This window comes from Sinohyriopsis cumingii, chromosome 16, assembly GCF_028554795.1.
Source record: "Sinohyriopsis cumingii isolate HCF-2022 chromosome 16, ASM2855479v2, whole genome shotgun sequence".
NCBI classification, from domain to species: Eukaryota; Metazoa; Mollusca; class Bivalvia; order Unionida; family Unionidae; genus Sinohyriopsis; species Sinohyriopsis cumingii.
The window spans coordinates 63,507,534-63,518,855 of NC_142976.1; the positions used below are offsets into that span (position 1 = coordinate 63,507,534).

General features: G+C 35.6%; 1 protein-coding gene across 5 annotated transcripts in view; it reads right to left on the reverse strand.

Moving 5' to 3' along the window:
• Positions 1–11,305, reverse strand: part of LOC149780578 (lysophosphatidylcholine acyltransferase 2-like) — a 50,327-nt gene extending 39,022 nt beyond the window's left edge. For 4 of the 5 annotated variants that reach the window (XM_089937691.1, XM_089937693.1, XM_089937694.1 and 1 more), the window contains exons 1-2: positions 11,110–11,305; positions 2,641–2,783 (exon numbers count right to left, since the gene is read on the reverse strand). In XM_089937691.1, coding sequence (XP_089793817.1) covers positions 2,641–2,783; positions 11,110–11,208 — 242 coding nt within the window. In that variant the 5' untranslated portion in view covers positions 11,209–11,305. Of the gene's footprint in view, positions 1–2,640; positions 2,784–11,109 lie in introns of those variants that run through there. The other variant, XM_089937695.1, reaches the window with a different exon arrangement.
• Between the last annotated feature and the right edge of the window lie 17 nt (positions 11,306–11,322).

Consider the following 11,322-nt stretch of genomic DNA (forward strand, 5'->3'; position numbering starts at 1 on the left):
ATATAAAATCCATAGTTGTACATCATCATAAAGTTTCTTAATCAAGTTTCTGAAGAAACACCTACAAAATTATAAAACAAACATGTACACTGAACAATAAAAGAGAAGTTACATGACACTGCACAAACCAAAATGGAGAATCAAAGCATTAGCATTTCATTTCCTTGGTACATTTGTGTACAATACGCTCAACTGCAAATTGTCAAGCTACAGGTACTTCCCACCAGCTGTCTGAAAATAACGAGTTATTTGACATTTCTTTCACTCACTAATGATTCTAAAGCCAGGAAGTTACAATCAAAGGTCTGAGCTTATCTACCTCTGAGGCAGTTTAGTTCAGTGATGGTTGGACAATTATTTAATACAAGAGTCCCTCAAAGGACCTGATGCTCCACTGACCAAAATGAATTTTCAGGAATTCAAGTTAAGACCATTTATTTTTTACTTCTGAATGCTCAAAACCATCTGATATTTTTGAACAATAACAAGTTTCAAAGTAATTACTGTGTCAGCCATTATGAATGTGAGATAAGCACCATTTTCATTCATGACAAACTATACATCAATACATGTATTTTGATGGAAAACTGGCAGTGAATGTGATCATCTTTTCTGGACAATGAGCAATGACAAGATTTTCAATATGGCTGTCATGGTGGCCATATTGGAGATCAGATGTACCAACTAGACATCTTAGTAAGTCTTTCAGTACTGATATGATCATTCATTCGTAAGTAGTGATAACAAGATTTTCAAGATGGCTACTATGGTGACTATATCCTCCCATTAGGGTGAACCTGAACGCAGCGAAAAGTAGTGATACAGAGGTGCAGGGCAGCGGAAAGATTCTGACAATAGCAATAGGCAAGTATTACATCACTAATTTACTAAATTAGTTTCTCCCACACCACACCTAAAAAACACCCAACATTTTATATCAGCACAGCAAAACCTGTTTTGTTAGACCATAATTTATACCCCCCCCCCAAAAAAAAGTCTCTCAAGACAGGTGGTCTCTCAAAACAGATTTATGCAAGATTATCAATTTTCACGGTCAAAATGCAGCAGGCTCAAGAAGGAAAAATATCATAGTTCTTGTTAAAATATTGCAATCATTTCATCTGAAAGTAATTTTGTACAGCTATAAGATATGTATCTATTATAAGACATCTACCATTATATCTGATAACATGTACATGTATGTCTGATATAAATTATTCATCCTGTTCATAGGTTAACTTGACATGTCCAAAAAATTTAGACTCACTTCAAAAATGTAGCGTAAGAACTGCACAGTGAGGCATGATACCAATTACTCATCCTGTGTATGAATTGGTGACTTTGAGCATATGTAAATATGGAATATCAATTTAAATAGAGCATATCCTGTGAAACATTCTTACCAAGTTTGATCGAAACTGGTTCAGCTGTTCTGGAGAAGCTGAAATAGGTTTCTAAATGGTTGCAAAAGAAATCCACATCAATGCGAGCAAAGCAACTCTGGATATAATTTTAATAGAGCATGTACTAACATTCCTACCAAGTCTGACTGAAAAATGATTCAGCAGATCAGAGAAGAAATTGAAAATAAGCTTTCCACCCATTTGCTAAAGAAATTACACCTGCTGCATGGGAAGTCACCACATAAACAATTTTGACAGCACAGAACAAACATTCCTACCAAGTTTGCTCAAAACTGGATCAACAGTCTAGCATTTGAAAAAATGTTTCCATATGGTTGCTATGGATGACACACCACCGTTAGGGGAACAACCCCAGATATAATTCTGGTAAGTATGTTATAAGAAACACTCGTATCAAGTTAAAACTTGGCTCAGCCATTATAGAGAAGATGTCGAAACGTTGGGGTCTTTTTTTCCAACTGGTTCCCAAAGAAGCCACACTATTACGATTGGACCCACCCCAAGTACATTTTGAGAAAACATGTCCTTATAAATATTCCTATCTACTTTGATCAAAATTAGTTTTGTCAGTTTGGAGAAGAAGTTGAACTATATTTTTTTTAAAACCTTGTTGCTATGGATGTCACACCAATGCTAGGTGGACCACCTTAAGTGTTTGTAGTGGCATGACCTAAGGAATGTTCCCATTATGTATGGTCTAATTTGTTTGAAAGAAGTAAAAACATATAGCACATATGGAAGGATGGGCAGATGACTGGCAAGGTGAATTTAAAAAAAAAACACATGAAGAAAACAACCATGAATAAACTCTGCAGCAAACCAGCATTAGCCCATGCTTTTCTCATATATTCTCAAAACATAAATTATTATTTTTCAACAACAATAAAACTGAACCAAATTTTAAAGAGACAACAATTCTCTGCACCAAACTTTTAAGGAAAATAAAATTAACGTATTTTATTTAATGGAGTAATCAAATCTGAAAATTAAAAGGGTATTTTAAACTAGACAAAACTGTGTGATGTATGTCCCCATCATCCAAACTCCAGCACATGGGGTTTGATTTTAATTCAGAAACTGTCTGTGTACACCTACTGACCACACCTAATCATATCTCGAACAAGGAAGTCTATCTTAGATGATGTACTACTTGGACTACATTACTACAGCACACATGCATTTCCAAATGAAGTATATGGATAACTTGACTCCTTACTTTCTCCATCCAGTGATAGGTTTGTCCCTGTCTTCTTGTGACTGAAAAGCGGTTGAAATGAATGCAAGGGGCCATAACAATATCAGGAGCAGTCCAATAAGGACAAGTCTGAGTGGTGCCAATGTCACGGACATCAGTACTATCTGAAGTACAAGAAAGTACAAAATACATCATTAGAAAGGTTCAATCGGTATATTAATAAGCCTGTACAGACTTATATTATATAACTTATCAAAAATTATATTCATTCAATATAATAGCTCTTTTCTATATCAATGAGACAATCACACACTGCCAAACTAAAGAAAACTGACTATAAATCTATGAGTCTCATTCTTAGTTTTCCTGCACACTGCACCACTAATGGTTCAGCTTTATGTGTTCCCATATCCTTGGCAAATGGAATGTTTCAGTGCAGGTGTTCCCATATCCTTGGCAAATGGAATGTTTCAGTGCAAGTGTTCCCATATCCTTGGCAAATGGAATGTTTCAGTGCAGGTGTTCCCATATCCTTGGCAAATGGAATGTTTCAGTGCAAGTGTTTTCATATCCTTGGCAAATGGAAAATTTCAGTGCAGGTGTTCCCATATCCTTGGCAAATGGAATATTTCAGTGCAAGTGTTCCCATATCCTTGGCAAATGGAATGTTTCAGTGCAAGTGTTCCCATATCCTTGGCAAATGGAATGTTTCAGTGCAAGTGTTCCCATATCCTTGGCAAATGGAATGTTTCAGTGCAAGTGTTCCCATATCCTTGGCAAGTGGAATGTTTCAGTACAAGTGTTCCCATATCCTTGGCAAATGGAATATTTCAGTGCAAGTGTTCCCATATCTTTGGCAAATGGACTATTTCAGTTTAATAGTGTTCCCATATCCTTGGCCAATGAAATGTTTCACTGCAATGGCATTCCCATATCCTTGGTAAATGGAATATTTCAGTGCAAGTGTTCCCATATCTTTGGCAAATGAAATATTTCAGTTCAATGTTGTTCCTATATCCTTGGCCAATGAAATGTTTCACTGCAATGGCATTCCCATATAGTACATGGGACATCTATAGATAACTCTAACCCGACTAAACTTTGTTAGTATGTCCCATGTCCAGACAGGATCTCTGAAGAGATGACAAAGTTAATTAACTCATCCTTATGCTGTTGATTTAAGAACCTCACAAGTTTGACCATATACCCTTAATGGGTCCCCTACAAGTTTGACCATATACCCTTAATGGGTCCCCTACAAGTTTGACCATATACCCTTAATGGGTCCCCTACAAGTTTAATAACAAGTTTTTATATAAGAGCTTAAGTCGTGTTACCAATTCTATTTGTTTAAACTGTGAAGCAGATGATTTGTTGACCATGTGCTTGTCATGATTTTATGAATGAAAAGTGTACAAAATGGATTGGACATGGATTTGATATAAATCAGAGCTGATCCCTTACTTAAATGTGTACATGTAAGGGACATCTAAGATTTCTTCTATTTATGCGAAATAGAGCATTTTTTTAATGTATATATACTATAAATAGAGTATTTCTTTCAACTTTTAAACTTAATGGCTATGTTAAATTCAGGAGTACATGTTTATATACAAGTCATCTTGATGTGTCGCATGATGACAGCGGTTCTCAGAAATACTCAAATGCAGCATAAATAGGTACAATGCGGTAACAGGACACTGTAGTATACAATTCAATTTGAATCCCTCTCCTTGCAATTTTAAAAACGAATGGCATCAAGGACAACAAAAAAGCATGAAAGTTAGTCATTTCATTCATGAATGTATAATTCTGAATACAACCATCACAAGGGGTCCCTAAATTTCCATCTTGTTCCCATTTCAGACCAAACAGGAGTTTCCAGTGAAAACAACCAGCCTGGTCACATTCATTCTTTGGTTCTGGAAAGAGTCCATTTTTAATGAAAGACTGAGGTTCATTGGCCTACACATATGTAGAAGGTAGAATCTGTGTAGTCTGCATTCCAATACCTTCAATGTCTTGTTTTAATAAGTCTCAAAAAATGTGACCATAAAAAGGGCAAGCAGTGAAACTCTTGCATCATTTGGTTCAAAGGATGTGACTCCTAAAGTTACAGAAATTTACAAAGATGACAAAATATAATAGTCCTATTGACTCAAAACAGTCTTACACACACAAATATGGTGGTGATGTTAGTGAAGAAACTTCCATTTGGATTTATACATGAACAAAACAGACCTGCTAGCAACAATAAGGTTAGAAACTGATGAAAGAAACGGCTAACTTTTCTGCAATTTTCAAGCAGGTGATGCTTTTAGCCTTTAGAATTGGTGGGGGCAGGTAGTCCTACAACATAAGGCATCCAGCATGATATTTATATTGTCTGTGTGCAGCATCTTGCTTCCATCACAGTGTTCTGTTGCTTGTTCCTCAGTAGGCCAAATTTTAAAGAATATCTCACAAACTTGGCAGTCCGTAGCTACTGTTGCATTTCAAGTGAAATGCATATCAACAAAACTTGAAAACATGCAACCAAACAACATATCTGAGTGGATGTCTTCCATTGTAGGACTATATAGGCAGTGGAGCACAAACTTTGGGGCGGGGGGGGGGGGGTGGGTTTGCAAATACTATAAATGCTAGATGGCTGGATGATGATAAATATGATAATAATAAAATTGGTTTAAAATTTCTCCTGGAGTCAGACGGCAGCCTGCCATTTGTTTCATCATAGGCAAGTACACAAACATGAAAAAGATGTATGTCTACATCTCTCCTTTAAAACTGAATATGCCCCGTCTCATGTATCAAGCTTGTATAGCAGTGGTAAGAACTGTTTTTGACTGTAATGAATTTCAACGTGGTCACATAGGTGCATTTACTCTAATTAAATTAAATATTAATTGCTGTTATAAAATTTAATACTAAAATAGTTTAAGTAACGTCTATTCTATCATGATTGTTGAATCCTCTCCACCTTAAATATCATCAAAAAACTTCCAGACAAAAATTATTTATTGCTATGAACTTTCACAGTGGTAGCCAGGTGCTAAACTGGGACATCAAAATGAAGGACATCAGGCCTATAATAAATACACAGTAGTACAAATTTTGTTTCCAACACATGCTGCTTTTATTGTGATATCACATTAAATCCAGTTTGTACTGGGTCACGCTTTCAGGCTGACCTCATCCAATGTCAATATAATTTAACATTAATTTGCCATATGTACTTCAAGGACATGTAATTAATGACCTTCTAAGAAGGAATATGGATGAATGAGGATCTAAATAAAGTGAACAATTATCATTTCAAGGACTGTGTAATCGAATTCTAATAACTGACACTCATTACTGAAATAGCTCTGAAGACCTACACAGTTTACTAGTCAAGTCACCCCATTGCAAACTCATCCCCCTCCAATTCTCTGCCACTTTGTGCCAACTCGTCCCCAGTTTGGAGTAAATTTGCCCCCTAAAGTTAATGCCTTTGTGCCAACACCCCCCACTTTGAAACCAACTTGCCCCCGCTTCTAGTTTACTCTCCCCATACAAACAATCCAGCTTACACATTGCTGATTCTCCAGTTTTCATTCCATCTGATGTTGATTTAACCATATAAACTTTTAAATTTACCATTAAATTCATACTGGTACAATAATATGAGAAAAAAGGCATGAACTAGAGAGACTGTGATTTTCAATCTTATGTTTTAATATTCTGCTGTAAGAAAATGTATTCTCTGAATAGTTTGCACATGTAATTTCAGAAAGAAATTTCTTTACAATAAGCCTCCTTTCTTGCATTTATTATTGTTTAAGAATGTGACTTGTTTTCTTAGACTTCTTATTTTTGTCAGTGACTCTTTGTCTTGTGACTTCTTTCCTACATATAAACACATACATACAGAGTGGGGTTGCTAAAAAGAGAGTACAATAAAGATATTCTACTTTTGATACTACATATTTCAGAAGAAAAAAAAAAGGTTATTATATAACAAGTTAATTATGTTTTCTAATGCTTTTAATATCATACTGTCTACATCTCACAAATACAGAATTTATTTATTATCATTTTTGCATATATATTTCCTAGTATCTTTTTATCTTCATTTTAAAAGAACTTTTTATGCAAATGTATATCATACTTGTCAACTTGTATGGCTTACTTGTAATTTGTATTAAAAAAATCCATTTTCATCAGTGTATGGCCATACAACCATTTTGTATGTTTTTTCTCATAAAAATGCACCTTTTTAAATACAATTTTTACAATTCTTTTTGTTGTTAATCCTGGAGTCTGGATGTATTTTTATTTTAACTGAGCACAATCCTGAGTCTTTTTTAGCTATGCGCAAGCAACGTGGGGATTAACTCTAAAATGCTTTGAAAAGCGATGGAAGCCGGGAATGCCAAAATGGGTTAAGATGAAGTATCCTTCTTTAATGACATGAATAAAAATATATTAATTGAAGGAAGTATTTAGATAGCTTCATTTTGGTCAAGATTCTCATGAACCTTTTAACCAATTTTGGTATTCCCGGCTTCCATCACATTCCAGCCAATTGAAATGTAGGCCAACGGAACTTGAAAACATGTTCATTTGCTTGTGTGGAATTTAAATTTATTTGAATTTATTAGGAAAAAGACATCAGTGTAAGTAAAGTCTGACTAAAACTTTATAACTTTAATTTGTAGAAAAGCGTCAATATGGGATGCAAAGATGTGAGATATTCCTGAAAATTTGACTTATTGTTCTGATGTTAATTAACATTGGAACAGCTTACACAGTGCCATTATAGGGCAGTAAGACCTGGACACCCAAAAATAAATATCAGGTGGAGGTCTTACATTGTAGGACTATGGGTTTATGGGGGAAAAATATAAATAAGTAATAATGAGACCATGATGAATTCAAAGAAGTTAAGATTACATCTTGAAAATTCAATTTTCAAAATAAAATGCACATATCGTTTTTTTATACTAGTACCAACACTTTAATTTTTGAATTGCTCCACGTTTGGAGAATGAAGCACTTAAAGATGTGTTTGAGGATTATTGGATGCAGCCTGATGAGTGCGTGCCTGTATTAACAGACGATCGCCAGAAAAGGAGCTTTTTGCTGGATACAATAAGCCAGACAATTAGTACTGGTGGCATCCACTTCCAAAATCTGAAATTAGTTACTCAATGACTACTTACCTTGCCTCACAACAATGCAGACTGTGAGAGATCTTTTTCTGTGATGAAAAAACTACATACATGTTATACGAAGTCCATTAACAGGGATGGTCCTGGCTTTTAAAAAGATGTCGCCAAAAAAATCGCCAACCTCAATATTTTGTCGCCAATTTTCAAAAAGTGTCGCCAAAAAAGTAGTGTGCATTTTTCCAAGTGTTAATTTAGTCTATTAATGTAACAGGCAATGAAAATTACAAAAGATGGATTAGTTAATACTTTAATTACAAGAAGCATTAACAAAATGTTACAAAGTGTTACATGAAGATCCGTCGCGATTTTAGGGCTGCCCACTTGTTGAATGCAGTTTCAAAGTCTAATTTTTCACATCTGTACATGCTGATTCTCATTAAATTCTCGAGAGATGAGATACAGAGCTTATTTCTGATGTCAGTTTTTATGAAGTTCATCTTACTGAATCCACGTTCACAGTCTACAGTGCTGACAGGTGACACCAGTAGTCTCTCAGCAGCCCCCCCCCTTTATGGCTAGCTTCACAAAGCTTGTAGTGAATTGCTTCCTAAATCCCAAGAATGATCACTGAATGCTGTATAAATTTTCTCGACAAGAAAAATAGGATCTACATTCCCACGAATGAAGCTTATACGAGTCAACACCTGGCAATACTGGACCGTATATATAAGCATAAATTCACACCAAATTTAGGGATTCTTTCACTCCTGCATTTTGAGAAATAAATAATTATTATTAATTATGCAAAACTGTTTTTTTTTTTTTTGCGATTTCTTGTTGCGGAGTTTAAGTCTCTGCAGCCGTAACACAGGACTGATGGCAAAAGGAAAAGATCAATGAGTAAAATGCTGCACTCGCAACATATGTAATTGTGATTTAGATTTTTTCCATTTGCTTTGTATTTATACACGGTAGTCGGTACTTCAAAGCTTATCAGTTTTCTATGAAGGTTCAGCAAAACTATTGTATTGGTATATGTATAAAAAAAAAGAGAAGGATTAGCCATACAATTAATTTTATCTGTTCTATTCGCGTCTTCAGAAGTCGGTCAGTTGTAGGTATAGTGCGGTAGCATGATTGACTGTAACACAGCATACAGTACTCAGCCCAGATGTCAGCATAGGCAGATTATGATGTAACAATGCACTGTAAAGATGGGGTTGTCAATAAGAATAAAGGATCGTTTGTGTAACAGATTGATTCCAATGCATTGCTTAGTCAAGTTTGTGGCTTCCTTTCGTTCTGCCTTTTAATTTATCCAGTCCAAATCCATGATTGTATGTACAAATCAAATAACCAAAAAGTATGTCGCCAAAAAAATCGCCAGATGGGATATTTTTGTCGCCAATAAGGAAAAAAAATCGCAATTTGCGACATTGGCGAAGCCCAGGACAATCCCTGCATTAATGCAAACACAACAACATCATTTTTACAGTTTAAAATAAACACTGACACCGGCTGTACAGTCTTTAAACATCATTTTTACAGTTTAAAATAAACACTGACACCGGCTGTACAGTCTTTAAACCCCTGATTACAATTTGAAAAGTGCAAAGGGTGTATGTGTTGCATATGACAACATGTGTTACAACACACTCAAAATGACAAGAATAAAATAAAATAAAGTTTCAGAGATGTAAATAATTATGTAAATGTGTGTAAAATTAGTTTATTTATGGCATTTGTTGTTTTAAAACTGTTTATCTTATATAATGTAGGAATACATTTTTTCGTGTAAAGTTTTTGGGGTCTTTGTAAGGTTTTTATTGGTCTGGCATACAGGTTTTCATCTCGAGAGGTTGACAAGTATGGTATATGTCTAACAATTTTTTCAATTTCTTCAGTATCTTTTGGCCAAGAAACTTTTGATTGCTGCTATTTCATAATTAGATAATCTGTAACTGAACAATTATTACTCTAAGTTGGGGACCATTCCAGTGCCCTAAGTGGTTAGAGCATCTGCCTCAGATGCAGGATACTGGTTCAAACCCTGACTAAGTCATACCAAAGATTAATAAAAATAGCACTATCAACTGTCTCGCTAGGCACTCAGTATTAAAAGGTTAGTGTTAGGACTGGTCAATCTGGTGTCAGGATAATGTGACTGGGTGGGATATCATGCTACATTTCTGCAGCATGATGCCCCAGAGCTAGGCATCACTATAAACTGCCACACTGCAGACATCACAGTGCTATGACTGAAAAATTGTTAAAGCTATGTTAAAAATCCAAATCACACTAACACATTAGTCTATGTTGGGCAGAACTGTTTTGTATGAATTACTGTCACATTAAAGGGCACTGAGTGAGGAAATAAACTTGCAAATTATGATTACATTATACATTATTATATTATTGTTAAAGCTATTATTTATGATGGGTGCAAGCTGACTCTGAAGTGAGGGCAAGATGGCATAAAGCGAGGTAGTCTTTAAAAGTAAGACACCTACCCTGATATTTGCATTTTTTAGGTTGCTGTCTTACTGCCTAAATAACAGCACTGTGTAGCATGTCCGAGGTCGACTAATCCCTGTTGAACCACATTTCAATTGGCTGAAATGCAATGGAGGCCCCGAATACAGAAATCAGTTAAAAGGATGATAAGTATCTTAATACAATGAAGCTATCTAAACACTTTCTTAAATGTTAATATATCTGTAGACATTTCATTAAAGAAATAGACTTCAACTTAATTCAATTTCAGCACTCCCAGCTTCCATCGCATTGCAGCCAAATGAAATGTAGGTCAAGAGAACCTGAAAACATATCCATTTGCTTGTGTAGATTAGATAAAAAGACATCAGAGTAAGACAAGTCCGTCTAAAGCAATACGACTTGAATTAGTAGAAAAGCGTCTATATGGGCTGCAAAGTGCGAGATATTTCTGAAAATTTTTCTCGTTCCAATGTTAGTCGACCTCAGAACACACTATACAGCGCCAGTTATTTAGGCAGTAAGATGGCGACTTTAAAAATACAAATATCAGAGGCGTCTGACAGTGTAGGACTAACAGTGGGGGCGACTTTTGTATGTTTTGATATTAATTCACAGTATAAAACGCAAAAACAGCAACTCTGAATTTTTGCGAGTCTACATAAAATGGGGGCGAGTTGCTGTGTGCGATTTAAAATAAAGTGGGGGTGAAATGGCGTATGCAGGTTGACATAAAGTGATGGCGAGTTTGCAATAAGGCCAGTTGTCCCGCTCCCCCCCCCCAACAAGACCTATACATAATACAGTACTGTACGACTTTTACGACTGCCAAGCAACACAGTACCTGTACAATATGAAAGGGACTGAGATGTAATTTATGCAAAAATGGGTTCTGTATATCAGGTCCCATCAGTGATGCTTGACGAGGAATCCGTGATTTCATGGTGATTAGTAATAAGTACTACAAATGACACATTAAACAGGTTTCCGTAAATGGTAACGGAAGTTTTTCCATGTTTTCTGGATGTCATGCGCAGTGGGTTTCCAGGTAGCAGAC